Below are 15,339 nucleotides of genomic sequence, written 5' to 3'. Positions count from 1 at the left end.
CCTTTTCGAAAATCGAAGTCTGCGGGAGACGTGGTCATCGTCTTCGTTACACACGCAACACAGACGAACCTATCCATACTCCATGCATACGGGAGTTACTAAGAAAATGCGCGAGAATGCCGAGGAATTTCGGTCGAACGCGAGACGAGGCCTGATCGCTGGGGACAGGGTGTGTCGACAAAATTCGCCGGACCTCGATTTCTCTGAGAATCTCTTTCTTAATAAGGACCGGTTCAACAGATCCATCTCGTTCCTCAACTCCTCTCTTCGCCATCCCGCACGCCACTCCCCGGGCGATAGGGTGGATTTTATTTCGAGTCGTCCGTCGTCCGTCGACGGATAAAAAGCACGAAAGAGAGAGGCGACCGGGGATCGGGGAACGCGGAAAGGGGGAAGAAGGTGGCTCCGGTTTCACGAGAAAAACGCGTAACACAATCCTGGAAGGTTCGCGGCGGAAAAGCGTAGCTGCCCGTTACTCCGTTTCCAAGCCTCCGCGCACCCCTTGGCTCCGGTGGAATCGTTCCGAAGCTTCCCGGCGGTCCACGGTCGTCCGAGCATCGGCTATGTGATTTCGTTGAATCAGAAATCTTCTAAGACCAACGGTGCACACGTGGATTCTTCTATATCTCTTCTCGTTTTCCTGAAGGGGCTCGAATGATTTTCCAACGAATCTCCCTTGTTTTCGATTCTGTTCGCAGCGATCGGTGGTTCGAAGCTTTCTCTACGAGAGAGGAGGGAGCGAAACGAAGAGAAGCGGACACGAGGGAGAGAGAGAAAGAGAGAGTGAGAGTGAGAGAGAGAGAGAAATGTAGAGAGAGAGAAAGAGAGAGAGGGAGAGAGAGAAATGAAGAGAGAGAGAGAGAGAGAGAGAGAGAGAGAAATCAAGAGAGAGACAGAGTGAAAGAGAGCGATCGAGAGAGAGAGACGGATAGAATCTCTCCATTCCCTTGCCCGCCTCCCTCGCCTCACCCCCGTCGACAGCCCTAGTCGTTTCCAGCAAGTACTTCTATGTACCAACCATCTCCTACACGCTACCCTTATATACCTTGTATATTTACCTTGGTGGCATATACGCGTACCTATGTATGTACCCATCGGGGCCCGCGATACATAGGTCCGAGCGCCACATAAAAAGTACATGGGGTAGGTATAGCTCCGGCTGAAAATTATTCCGAGTATTTTCGAATTAGCGTGCAGAAACGAGCAACGCTGCTGCGCGGCTGCATGGGGGGGGGGGGGGGGGGAGGTACAGGCGGAAAAAGGAGGAAAAAATGCGCGAAAAAAAGTCGAAGGATAGGGAAAAACGACCAGAAGACGGCGGTGTGGGGGAGGGGGGAAGGACCGACTAGGAAACGGTGTTTTTCGCGCGATACGATTTCGCCCGGTGATCGCTCTCTCCTGAATTGTCCGCGGCGGTGATAATGTTGCTCGATGAACGTGTTCGCGAACAAGGATAAAGAAAGATTCCAAACGGGATCGGATTTTTATGTATTGTGTATCTGGGAAATGCGAATTTTTGGGTAATTTTTGCTAATGATAATTTTGATAATGTATTGTGATTTATTAGCGGTCGGTAACAGAGTGACGGAAAGATTTGTTTTATGTGGAATACGTGTACCGAGGCCGTTGAAGGTTTCAAGTTTCTGTGAGATTTCGTTAAAGATTTCGTTGTGCAGCATTATATATGCTGGTTTAGACAGTTTTGGTGACGTTTCTTTATTAGTTTCATCTTTTTAATCGTTCGAACGGTCGGCGTTGCATTAAATATCGATGCCTCGATGACGTTCCCTCAGTTGCCCGTCATTCGTAACAGGATGATGTTCGATTTGACGCGGTATCGAGTCATCTGTCGCGAAGGTGTTAAGAAGAAATACAAGCTTCGATGGTTACTTAATATGTATGATGTTTGTTTGCATCTCTGTCACATGTGGAAATGCCTCGAAGTTTGATTCGATGTCCATTTCTCTTGGTCAGTTGACAAATTCATCGCGATACAGAGGAAACGTGACAAACGATAATATCAGATAGGAATCGTGTAATGATTTAATGGTAATAGACACAAATCAGCTGAGTCACAAGGATTTCCACAGAGGTAACGAAGTATTCTTTTAGGAATTATGCAACAAGAACGTTGTACAGAGGATAGTTGAAAAATTTAACGTAAACAATTTACAGTTTGCTGTCAAATATTTCGACTTAAGGCACGCCTATCAAACAAAAACATCTATTTATTCAAGAGGAGTACAAGAGTATTTCTCTCACGAACTCTAAAACAAATTAATTTACTCGTGTATACAGTAGACAAATTACAGGACACTTGTAGTCTGCAGAAAAAAACACAGGGCAATCAGCGTCACTGCTCAATAATTCCAGTGTTAATGATTACCTCAGCACTAAAATTAAAACTTCCACTTTCCTCCTTTCATAGGGATTTGCTCCCAACTATCAAACTCCACGAAGTTCGCAGACCAGTGATTGCGACGTGAAAACAAGTATTAACTCTACCACGGTCCTCGGTTTAGCTAATTTGAAATATCGAAAAACTAGAAGTACACGGTTTAACAATAATTCTCTTACACTATTCTCAAATTTAAAAGTATAAACAAAATACCGATAAAAAACATGAAAGTACGATTGGATCGTAAAGGCCTAAAAAGACCAACGGAATTAACCTTTTGCACTTGAAATCCAGTTTCAGTCATTCGATCCAATGCAGCAAAATTATAAAACATCACTTTTAATATTAAATTCTATTTGAATGAATACGAAATTCTATTTCGTCTCAATCTAGTTCACTCGAACTATTCCAGTGAACGATACCGTTGAGCGCAAAGTTGAACGCCTGAATCATTCGCGCCGCGATGAATCGCGGGGAAAATCGTCACCGTGACCCGTGGATAACCGTTTCCCGAAGAGATCGATGTCACGAGGAAAATGTGTGTCGCGGCATATGAGGATCCCGAAAGGGAAAGAGCCGGTCACGGCCGATTTCGCGCGGAAATCGTGGCCGGTGCTGCGCTCGACTGTACACACGTCCCGGCGGCGTTACTCTCTTCTGGCACATCTTTTTATTGTCGTTCCCGCTGGCTCGGAAAACTCGAGGAGCCCACGCGAGGACCGGTTTTTTGCCAGTCCTTTATCCTGACCGGGCAAGTGGAAGTCTCCCAAGATCGCTCTTGGAAATTACGGCTGCGAAGCACAAGCGCGGGTTCCTTTCTTTATTTCTCTTTCTCCCTCCGTCTCTGTTCTCTCCCATAGGGGGAAGCAAGAGTCACCTTTGTCACGCCTACGCACGGCTTTTTCTTTTCTGACCTCTGCGGATACAGAACTGTCCTTAAGGTTTCTGCGCATCGTTCTAGGTCTTGCTCTGTTTTTCTTTCTAACTTGAGGAACTTAATGGTTACTGGTCGTAATCGATGTTTGATGCGCGGAATTAATATGTTGAGTGGTTATTGACAGCAAGAGCTTCGAAATTAATAGAAAGCAGTTGGAAGATTCATGTTGGATAAAGATATTTGGTAATGTGAAGACACAGACAATGGTGTAACTTGAGAACTATGATATTAAGTCGTTTAACTTTAAGTAATAATTATTTTTAACAGGATTTATCTATGTAGGAAAGTGTAAACAATAAAAATGCTGGGAACACTAGTGGTAGTCAACGTGTTAAGCAAAGATGTGGTCGTTCGTTGTTTCGATGAACTTGGAATCATTCAGCGTAACTGGTAATTGAATTATATTTGAGGTGAACATTTGAAACGAAAGGTATAGTTGATAATAAGATCAGTAAAATAAATTAATAAAATTGATGAAGTATAATCGAGTGTCGATGAGAACGAGTAATTTCTCTTTCACCGTGGGAACGTCTGTTAGAAGTTCATTCTTTGCAGTGATGTGACCTTTGATCCACGTGTAAATTTAGATTGGAATATAAATACTGAGTATGGAATTTAAATTTTGAATTTTTTAATCTTAATGTTACGTGGCTCGCCTTAATTGCCGTGCTTCTTGATCGAGCGGGCCGGGGAACAGAAATTCGAGCGACCCGTTGCTCAGGGTCGGTACACGTTAACGAACGTCGACCAGGAAGACACCTGTAATATGTTTACGGGAACAAAGTCGCGACAGAGAGAACCTCATTCGAAATACATATGAAATTATCGAACATTATAAAAAGATCGTATCCTTTAACAATACATATTTTCCAATAATTCACTGATCTTATTCCCAAAGTTTCTTATGCCCGTTTCCAATGCAGATATTGCAATTTTCAACAAGGAAATACGTTCTTCTCCTTATACATTCATTTCGCAAACACTCCTGAACCAGATCAAATCAATAATTGACACGTTTGAATTGCATAAACATCCTTAAGCAATGATATAAGCGAAAAGAACACTAGCAATATATCAATTTCCACCAGTGCTCTCCAATCTTTTAATAATCAACGAATTTAAAACAAATTTCAATTACACTACACTCTACAGATCAATTTAACCTAGAGGAAATGCTAAGAAAAGCTAAAAATCATGCGCAGTGGTCAATAGAAGAATCTTTTATAAGACCGCCGCGACGACGAAACGGACTGAAACGGTTTCCAGACTCGTGCTCGATGGATAAAAATCTATAAGACACGTCTATTAATCGTTAAAAGTCGAAATACGGGTTGTACAGCGGTATCGGGTGGGTTATCGCGGGAAAAGGGCCGTTAAAGTCACCTTCCTTCACGGGGCGTGGGCGGCGGTCGGTGTGCATTTTCTTTTCGCATTAAATAACCGCGACGAACGATTACGCCGCGCCGCAGTCGAGAATAAATTTCATCCCGGCTTTTCGAGTATTTCCACTGGATCGTAAAATCTAGCGAAGGCCTGTCCGAGATATAATTCTTTTACGTAACTCTTTCGTCCTGGCGAGCTTTTCTTTCGCGATCGTCCACGGCCGTTCTGTGCCCGACAGTTCGGGACATGTCCGCGCCGCGTTTCTTTCTCATGGGACGATCCCCCCGTAGTCCATGCTTCAGGATGAAGCTTGTTTCCATCGATGGCTGGCAACAGGCAGTCAACAACACTGCGAATTAGCGGTTCAACGCTGGGTTCACTAAACGCGTTCATTACACGCTTATTGAAGTTTTTAAACATTATTTTACAAATGTTTACGTGGACTTCGGCTGATGCAGCCACACGAGTATGTATGCCAATTGTCTATTTTTGAAACTCTGATTGCTAAGACCTAAACGAACATCGATTTTGGAATCAATCAAATAGAATGTACTGTAACGGACTTTGTCTTCGTTTTGTTATCGAAACAGTGAGAGTTATTTGTTTATTAATTTGTGAGGGGGGTTTTAAGGTTTCTGCAATTTGTGTACCAAGGAACCTGCGATGGATAGCTGATATATTTTCGTGCGAGATCTAAAGGATACGCTTTACATTGGAGAGAAATGTATGATTATCTGAGATATTCTGTATTTACTTTCTTTTTTTGGTTATATGACTGTCTCTGAAATGCTCTCGAATAAATTAGTAAAGTGCCGTATTAAACTATAGTTGAGGCAATTAATGTTGATGCGAGTTTCGCAGTGAAAATCCCAGAACATGTGACACCGCAAAAGGTTAATGTTTCAGCTACAACGAACCAACTGCGAAGCCGTAACACTGTATAATTCTGTATACTCTATAATTAGTGTAAATTAACGGTCAAACAAGTTTGCAATATTTTTATTTATTCCCATTTAAACAAAATTTTGAAAAAGAATCCTTTCTGTGGTACTTTCTTTGTTTGAAACATGTCTAAACGAAAAGAGATGACACCAGGGTAGCTAAAGTGTTCACAACAGCACCAGTAAATCACAATCACTTCTCGAGTCCTCGATAATACAAATTTCGGACAAATTACAATAATTTCGTGGCATAGTGACCAAATTATCCTCGATTCTCGCACACCAAATTCGATCAGTCGACTCGAACAGGACTCGAGCAGTAGCACAGTGTTCCAGAGCATATAATTAAGAGGAGAAGGATGTAAAATTAAATATAAAAAAATTCAAGTATTAGTGAACGGTTCGTATAACTAGCAACTTGAAGGCACAGCGGTTTCTAAGTAGTATTAACTTGATCAGCAATAACGAAAGCGACATGAAATCACACGTACGAATGCATTAATAAGTTCAAAACTTATAAACGTAATCCTATTAGAATTTAAATATAAAACCACTAGAATTACTTATATAATCTTGATTTATAATATACATGTCATTAACATTATAACCGACAAATAAATATGACAAATAACAAAATCAAGAGATAACAGAAAGATTCCGAATCAAACACACAAAGCACAGTTCAATGAAGCTTAACCCTTTGCCCTACGATCCCTTTCCCACTTGCGCTCAACACAGCTATTTTACTGTTCACAATTCATTAGAAAAAGAGGAAAAATTCAACGCTTGTTCTGTGACTACGTTTACTCCGAAGCATGACAGAGGGAACCCTGATTATTCTCCAAGTACCTGCCGCGAAGGCTTACCAAGGAGAGCCCCCATGGGCGAGGGATTGAGATTAAGCTCAATCAGCTGAGGCCGCAGCCTTACCAGCGTTGCTTCCCGGGGACGACGAATCCCATGGAAGTAGACTGTTGGTAGCGCCGAGTTACCTTTCCGAAAACTCTACCAGATTTCCTGTCTGGTCCAGCAGCAGGTGGGACGCTGCTCACGCGCCGAGACCCTCGAAAGATCTCTGCCCAGCATGTAGGCTTCAACCACTGCCACTACGAATCCAACACCAATTGCACCGGCCGAGAGGACCCGGGGACAAGCACCTATGGTACGCTCTCTGCGAGGGGACAAGGGGACTCGGCACCCTTCGTACGCCCTCGTGGACAACCGGAGCGCTCGCAGTACCAATCCAATCGCAGGTCTATTGGTAGGACCTGTCCGGCTTCTTACATACATAAATAAGCTGTGCCTGCCATATCAAGGTGTCTCGTCCACACCAAGGGTTGGTTAGACCCTAGCTAAGGACCCCGGGATCGCCACTTCCCGAACCGTGATCGCCATACGGCCCCTGGGGCATCCGAAGCATGACAATGAATAATGAAAGAATAATATTCAATTCAGACTCGAAAGAATCAAATTACACTTATATTTGTTAAATACTATTTACAATCATCGCCATGAGTCTGACACGATATTGTAGGGCAACGGATCACTCGGCAAAATAAAACTTTCCGTGAATACATTGACCGCCACGGTGATAACCGATGGCCGAAACTTCCAAAATACTCGAAGACGATGTCACACGAAGGAAACTGATGTCGAATGAAAATATTCATTAACACAAATAACGAAATAATAGTGTAACTCAAGAACCATGATACCAAACCCTGAATAACCAATTCCAATACCACTTGCCTCCATTACGAAAGAAGAAGTAATATTATACAAATCGCTCAGAATTCCCGTGGCGGTTAACGTGTTAACCTTACAAATGCTATTCGGCCAACCAGACAGAATACAACAGAAACTGTAGAGAACAGTATCGCGGTCATTAAAAAACAATAATTTCAGAATCGTGTCTCAATCGCTCTCGGGACCAGTGAACCAACCGCAGGGCAAAATACAAGGCGAACTGTTTCCCCTAGAACCTGTGGCGGTCGTGCACTATTAATACGGCGGGTGCCGGTGTAATAGTCGCGCGGCATTGTGTACACTATAATTTCAGTCGTCGTTCGAGGACTTTAAAATCCACGCGAACCAACCCGGGGACACGTGTTCGCATATGCGTGCGACGACGTCACCGCGGCTTCTTCTTCTGTCGCCCCACACGATCATAGTGATTACGGCATTCAGGCGTTTCCACTCGTTGCGAGTGTCGCTATTATCTTGTCCCGGCCGTTTTTTCTTTTCTTTTCTTTTCTTTTCCACCGCCTCCCCGAGCCAGCCGCTTTCCCGAAGCCACCATCGTGTCGATAATGTTATCGACTTACGCAACGCGTTCCTCCGAGGGATAACTTCTTGCGTCGCGTGAAAAAGGAAGAAACGTAGAAATTGGAGGAAAAAATGTAGACAAAAGGCTTCGGTCGTAGGTTCCTGCGTGAAGTAAAAGAGAGGCAGCGGTGTAAAGAGGGAGAGAAAAAGTCGGAACCAACCGATCTCGCGGGAAACTCAGAAAATATTATAAGCCGTCGATGTGTGCGAGCTCGGGAAGGGGTCGTGCGTGCGTGCGCGCGGCTACGCAAATATTGATTTCATATTTTGCCCCCTTTTGTCGGGGCCTCGAACAAACGGATGCAGGGGTCTGTAATTTTCAATTTTAACGGAAACAACGCAGCTGGACTGCACACGGCACGCGTCGCGCTGTTCTGTTCCGTTCCGTACCTGCACTGGATTGTTTGTATTTAGTCTGGGAGCGTAATATTAACGGACCGCGCGCGCCAAAGAGGGCCCCCATTATCTACGCGTACCGAACCGGTATCGCGGCGGTTCGCGGATGAGGGAACGATCCTCCCGGTCCATCTCGCGGCAACTTTCGACAGCTTCGTAGAGGGTGTCGGATGACAATGCGATTGTGATGAACGAAACGACCTCGGATCGGTTTAGATTTGATTATATAAAATGATTGTTACAACGGTAAATAATTGTAATATTGTTGTAATAGTAATAAAACATTGAAAAGAATTATAACTATAGTTACAATAACTGTAATTATGTGACTGTTATTAAAGCTGCGATTACAACAAGCGAAAAGTTTTCCGTTAGGCTCCGTTTCAAGTGAAACAGGCATTCTAGTACTGTAATTCGGAAAATTTCTTTCCTCCATTTTGCTCTTGTCTTAACGTGACGTGGATCCTGCAGAGGATATAAGCTTCGGCAACTTTTTCGCAGCACTCGGAACGCACAGAATACAGTAAAGGAGCAGGTTTCATTATTGTCACCTATGATAAGATACCGAGTAAATGAACATACTCAATTTCTCTTCAATATCCAAGCAATCGTTTCGAAGAGCGCCTAGTTTGCTCGATAAAATTCTTTCTCGGAGGTAGTAATCGCTGCTACGTTCCCACACACACGATCACGCAAGATTTCGATAAGAATGGCCGTACGATAAATCTCGTAAAAGTGTACCAGGTCCACGGTTTATACTCGAGGGAGAGGCCGAGCGAAGTTCGAAGAAAGGAAAAGGAACGGCTGGAAAAGGATCGTGACTTCCGTCGTACGGTCACGCCGCGGAATGGGGCGAGCAAGGGGTAGAGAGATCGAGGGGAAAAAGAGAGAGAGAGAGAGAGAGAGAGTTTTCGATTCCGCGAGCGTGGAGCTACTTAATCGATCCGGCGCACAGCTGATCGTAATGGTTTCACTTGCCGAGAAGTTTATGGGAGCGCCGCAGCCCGTAATCTCCGCCGGCGGACAGAACCGAACCGAACCGAATCTTGGGCTTGGAAACTTTCGGACGCGGCGCGATCATTGCATTTCCGACCGGTACACAGAGCCAGGGAATAATTTCGTTCACCTGGAACATCTCCATTATCGTCGAAGATAATGTAGTCGTGTTACGATCGACAAAGAACGGGTTGAAACTATCAATGATACTGAAATATTCAAAATGGTAGAATTCAAGTAGGAATAGTACGGAAAATTCGTTACGTAAGTAGATACCGTAAAATTGACTGTACATTTAATAATTATATACAAAGCTGGTGCGTTATAATAAATTCAATACACGTATCTATACTCGTGTGCCAGTCTGTAAAGTGACCACGGTTACCGATGACCACAGCTTTTGAGTTGCTTGAAAATAATTACAAGAAGAAAACTGACGTCGAATGAAAATATTTAGCTACACAAGTAGCTAAATAATAATATAACGTAAGGACACCGAATCGATAACAATTCATTCAAATACCATTCGCCTTTGTTACAAAGCAATAAAACCTTCAAAATTCTCCAAGCGATCGTGTTAAATCTGTTATTTGTCATAAATAACATCGATAATCCAGCTGATTTACATTTATTAACCCACGCTGAACAAATAAGTACAGACGATCAAAGGAAACCGCCACCCGAAACTTTCCGCATCCATTTTCACGATTCTTAGCGAACTTCGCGGATTTCCCAGTCAATGATCGGTTTCCGGCCTCGGGAGGGTTGCTATCGGATACACAAAACGCAGCCCCGCGTCTTCCCCGAAAACGGAAGTGACCCGCCAGCTCGTAACTCACTGGAAATGGTCTCCCGATACGCGCGCACGCTTTCGGTATGCGACGAAGCTCATCGGTGCTCATGATTAGCCGAAAGACGAGGGGCTGCGGAGGGGGTGAAGGTTGCAACGGCGGGGAGAGGCGTCCAAGCGAGAACTAGCCTGCCGGGGCCGCGGGGGAGTGGTGGGACAAGGGGCGCTGGTAATAGAGAGAACAATCATAATTGGCGCGTGCTTATAGGGAGCACAATCAATTAAATGGGGTGCACGCGTACTTATGCGCTATAACGACTGTGCGGCTGATTACGATGCTCCGTCGATCTTGCCGCTTCTTTCCCTTTTCCCCCTCGTTTCTCCGTCATTTGTTATTTTTTTCTCTGTTCCTTTTTAATCGAATATAAGTGACAGCGAATTATCTTGCTCTTGTAGCGGTTTCAAGGGACTAGGGAAAAACTCTGCTTGCCTAGAATCGTTCTGCGAGTTAAGTGTTTGCAGCGATACCATCGATTATAATTGAGCGGAATTATCTGCCGATTTGTTGCAAATGCTTCGGTTGAAATATAATTCATTTGACAATTTTTTAATCTTTCATCGGAGAAAGATGTTTCTTGGAAGATGATATCTTAATTCGGAGAAATATGAAAGAATATAGGTAGTAGTCTATTCGAATGATTTGGTAGATCAAAGGAATGCATTCTCTGTGTTACTTCAGTAAGCGCAATAAAAACATAGCATAGGAAATACGTCGAGATATTGTCGTGCTATCGATTAGTTTCAGATGCATCATTAAAAGAAATCAATTTCTATAAAAAAGATTACCGTTTTGTATCGAAACTTTTCCTTAAACGAAGCGAAACGGAAGGGATGAAGAAATCTAATTCAACCGAGTTGTTTTGTTGGATCGCGAACTTGCAAACGATACAAGCAAAAAAGGAAACAATACTGTTACATGATAGTAAAATTAACCATCCGAAAAGTTTCAAAGCCGGTCCTCGAAGGATTGGAACGTTCGCGTTTGGTTCTGTTCGAAGAGGTTATCCAGCGATACTCGAAATTTCGCCACGGCCCGCGTGGAAATTCAGCGAACCGGCAACACTCGCAAAGAAACTCGCGTCGCCGGTGTGCACGGCCGCATGCATTCTCGAAGGGGTGCAACAAACCCGGCGCGTATTCCGGATCGAATTAATGGTCGCGTAAACGACTCGATATTGGGAGCATTAATTCGCCGAACGAGCCATTAATATTCGAAACGACTTTCCGCGTGCCGCGGCGAACAAGTTCACGAACGCGGCCATTGGAACCTGTCGAAAATTACCTGTTGCTGCTGCTCGACGAACGAAGATATTCCCCGCGGCTTCAATCCTGCGAAGAAAAGAACAACGCGGCGGTTAATATTAATAACGCTACGCAAGACCTATCTCGGATTTAATCGCCGGACAAGCGTTCTTTCGTGGATTTTTACGAGTGCCGAGATTGTTCTCGGTCGTCGCTTGTGTAAGAACAGGTCTGTCCACCATTATCATTCCTACGGTAACAGGTCTATAATCAAATCGATACCGTAACGAATCTCTGTCATTCGATAAATTAGCACGCGAGGTTCCGTGGCCACAGTAAACAGAATTATAATCATTTAGTGTAATTGTGATTAGGTATTTATAGTTTATGATATTATCAAGGGAATTTTTTGCAACGTAATTACGAGTTCGACTATAATTATCGGCGATCTGCTTGTCCGCGCATTAATACGAAACCGGAGCTGCGATGTTTCCAGCGGAGTGACGAGTAAAGAGAAACAAGACCGTTCGCTCGTCTAGTAGAGATATTTCGACGAGATTATTTATTATTAGCGAAGTTCTTCGAGGACGAACGATTTCCAAGACTTATTTCAGAGATAATGTCGAAGTAGAGGAGAATTGCGCAAAATAAAAGGGAATGAGGATAATTACGATGATGCCAGGAGAAACAGTGCCCACGTTTAAATTAAATATACAATCCACAGGGTGTTACATTTAATTATAAACGCGGGATATCTTGTACACAATGGCGCGAAGGAATATTGAGGAATATTAAATATTCATATTTCTTGTATTTAGTACATTTCTGCTCGTTAAATTTCATTTGAGTTCTTCGGCGTGTGTCTGATTGGATATTATATAGCAACGTGTTAATACATAAGAAATTGTTAATGAGAACTATACGAGAACGATTCTTAACACAAAAAACACACGCTTCAAAGCGTATACAACCGTCACTACTTGAAATTCTAATTGAAATTTCAACTTTTTTTGGTTACAGGTCGTACCCGTCGCCCGTGCAAAACGGTGGACCAAATGGGTCGACGATGAGCTGCTCCGGTTCCCAAGGTAACACAAAAACCGAACGCAACCGACGCGATTCCGTCTCGCAGCGATTCGACGCAGAGAATTTCGTTACACCGTATGAACGTGGAACGTCGAGTTACTCGAAGAGAAGTAAAAATTCATTTCGTAATTCAAATAAACGGTTCCTTGATCGTGATATTAATAGAACATTAATCAATATAACTTTTAACACGTTCACTATCACGGAAATCTCGAATATTTTATATATCGCATACTCTTCCACAGCAAAGCTAATTAGAAACAGTTATTAACTATTCACCGTCGCAATTCTTACGTCATTACCCAATTACTCACGCTAAAACATTCCCATTAGACATCAATCATCCCATGCACTGCAACTGTTTTCAATTCGGTAGGTGATCGCCGTGACCACCGCGTCAAACACACGACTAATCACTTGAACGAGCGACTCGCTGACAAGAAACCCGCCATTTCACATTACGCGACCTAATACATTATTTCAACCAATCGGAAGGTAGCGGCGTACTGAAACAGGAGACGGAATTTCCCGGCAAAGGGAGTCCGGCGCTGATTAATTAGCCCGTCGGCGAAAAAAAAAAGTATTCGGGGGGAGTTTCATTCCGCCTATCGAATAAGCGTTGCATTAAATTCATTGGCAGAATTCTCTTTCAAAGATCGGACCGGGCGGTGCGGAGCGCATCGGGCGCGTGTTCTGTCGACTAACCTGCGCTGTCCTGCCCGGAATAATTTTCCAACTATCGCACGTCGAGGACGCATGAAAATATCGTGATATTTCAGAGGAAAGTTTCGGGGTGAGCAGCGTGGCCGAAAAAGAATCCGCCCCCGTCGCCGCGACCCACCGCCGACAATTCAATATCGCACGATTACGCGGACAAAGGTATAACAAATTAAATATCATTTCAATTTTGTATATTGTACCTTGCAAATGCGAGGACTCCCCTCTCTTCGTCTCTGTTCCTCATCCGTCACCTCCACTCCCTGCGCGCTCGTGACTTATGCGTTTGGCATCGCGAAAAACCGGCCGGCCCGCTTATCCGCGGACGCGTTCATTTTCAGACTCCCCGCCCGCCGTTTTTCGATGGAATATCATCACGCGAAAGGATTCCCCGGGAAAGATAAACGGAAATACGCCGAGCGATCCGATTAAATTTAACGTCCGGCGTCCGCGTGATCCCACCGTCGACCCCGCGCCGCGCCGCGCCGCGCCGCGTTAATCGCGATATTTACGGCGAACCGTTCAAGAAACCGCGGGCGAAAAGAGTGACGCGTTCACGTCGACCGATAGAACGCTTGTTCGGCTATCGTGCTGAAAAATTTGAAGTGCCGGCGAGCGTTCCTTGGTTTTAAACGATTCGTCGAACACTCAAAGAATATTCGTTTCGTTTCGTGTGCACGCTTTGTTCGTCGAATGAATCATGCTAGCTCGATTTTAGAAATAAATATTCGACCGGGGCGAAGTAATTGGGATATATTCATTTTGAAGAGCTGAGTGGCATGTCAATTTCGCCAACGTGATTTTCTGCTTGGATTTAAAGATGAATTTTCATGGCAATATGCGCATTATTCGTTGAATATTCACCAATTTGTATACATATAGGTGGAAGAGATTGCACATGTAAGGTGCAAGAAAGTTGAGAAACTGGACTTTTTAGTGTCTGGTTTAGTGAGATCCTTTTGACTGTATTGGATTTCGATTAATGCTGATTCTACGGTTAATGTATGAAACTAATGTGAACGTTCGATCGTGTCGTAACCGTTCGGTTGTCGTTCAAGTCAAACGGATCTTTGCCGAACTGGTAAATATTCAACGAATAAACCGATACTTTGCTAAATCGAGCGAGCATTCTTCGAGTGTCGGCGAATCGTTTACCAAAAACAGACAAACGCTAATTCGAACTTCAACTTTTTCTAAATGCGGGGTTGGTTTAATCCCTTAACCGTCGAATTTCCTCGAAAACCAGTGTTCTTCACCGATCTTAAATAAAGCAGTAGCCTCGTTACCACTTTTCTGTGAACATAAAATTGTTGCAATTGAACTCCTAGTAAGGAAAGCTTCTGCTATTACAGGACTTAAAGTAATTAATAAGGTGTAATATTGTTTTCCATAAACTCCTCGTGTCCGTGTATGTCACGAGCTCGACAGTTAACAGTTTAAACGCATCCGTTCGGTTAGTCTAAATGTAGCGTTATATTCGCAACCAACAGACTTTTTTTGCAGCGAGAACTCGCGTGAAAGCGCGAGCGATAACGCGATAAAACGTCGGCAAGATTCCGCGCGTCACGGAGCTAATGGACGCGCGAGAAACACGTCGCCAGAGTATCGGGACGTCGCGGGTCAGTCGCTCGCGTGCGCTCGCCGGCGACTCGGCGTTTTCCTACGGATTCGGTTCGCACGGTGATCAGGGAAGACGAGTTAACGCGTCGACTGCCGCGCCAGCCACCCGTGATAGACGTAATTAACCCTTTGATTCGCGACTGCAGCCATCTGATTCATTTCAGCATCGATAATTTTGGAAAACGCGAAGGAATTAGTTTATCGCGAGCGTAGGTTCGGTTTCGAGGTGAAATATCGATGGCAATCCGACATTTCATTTTGATTAATGGATAACAAACAATATTGGTTTCTAGTGAATCGGGCGGGAAATCTTCATCCAAGACTACTTGTTATTGCCAAGGGGTTAATTGGGTGGACTGACTCGAATAAAGCGGATTATTTACGAACTTATCGATGCTAATAACGTTTTTAACGCTGATAGATGAACGTTGGCAAGATAGATGCGCGA

The 15,339-nt window shown here is 44.0% G+C and overlaps 2 protein-coding genes across 8 annotated transcripts in view; one reads left to right on the top strand and one right to left on the bottom strand.

Annotated features, from left to right (window-relative positions):
• The window catches only part of Tdg (Thymine DNA glycosylase), a 104,295-nt gene that overhangs the window by 44,205 nt on the left and 44,751 nt on the right, over positions 1–15,339 (top strand). For both annotated transcript variants that reach the window (XR_012998756.1, XM_076368262.1), the window contains exon 2: positions 12,489–12,556. Coding sequence is in view for 1 of the 2 variants with exons in the window: in XM_076368262.1 (XP_076224377.1) it covers positions 12,489–12,556 (68 nt within the window). In the remaining variant the exon portion in view is untranslated. The remainder of the gene's footprint in view (positions 1–12,488; positions 12,557–15,339) is intronic.
• Dnmt3 (DNA methyltransferase 3) overlaps positions 1–15,339 on the bottom strand; it is a 126,492-nt gene that overhangs the window by 77,761 nt on the left and 33,392 nt on the right. For 4 of the 6 annotated variants that reach the window (XR_012998755.1, XM_031978245.2, XM_076368257.1 and 1 more), the window contains exon 2: positions 11,509–11,555. The exons of 1 other annotated variant lie outside the window; for it this stretch is intronic. Coding sequence is in view for 2 of the 5 variants with exons in the window: in XM_076368257.1 (XP_076224372.1) it covers positions 11,509–11,555 (47 nt within the window). In the remaining 3 variants the exon portion in view is untranslated. Of the gene's footprint in view, positions 1–11,508; positions 11,556–13,474; positions 13,729–15,339 lie in introns of those variants that run through there. One more of the 6 variants, XM_076368260.1, reaches the window with a different exon arrangement.

Source organism: Nomia melanderi, chromosome 6, assembly GCF_051020985.1.
Source record: "Nomia melanderi isolate GNS246 chromosome 6, iyNomMela1, whole genome shotgun sequence".
NCBI lineage: Eukaryota > Metazoa > Arthropoda > Insecta > Hymenoptera > Halictidae > Nomia > Nomia melanderi.
This window is presented reverse-complemented; position numbering and strand designations above follow the sequence as displayed.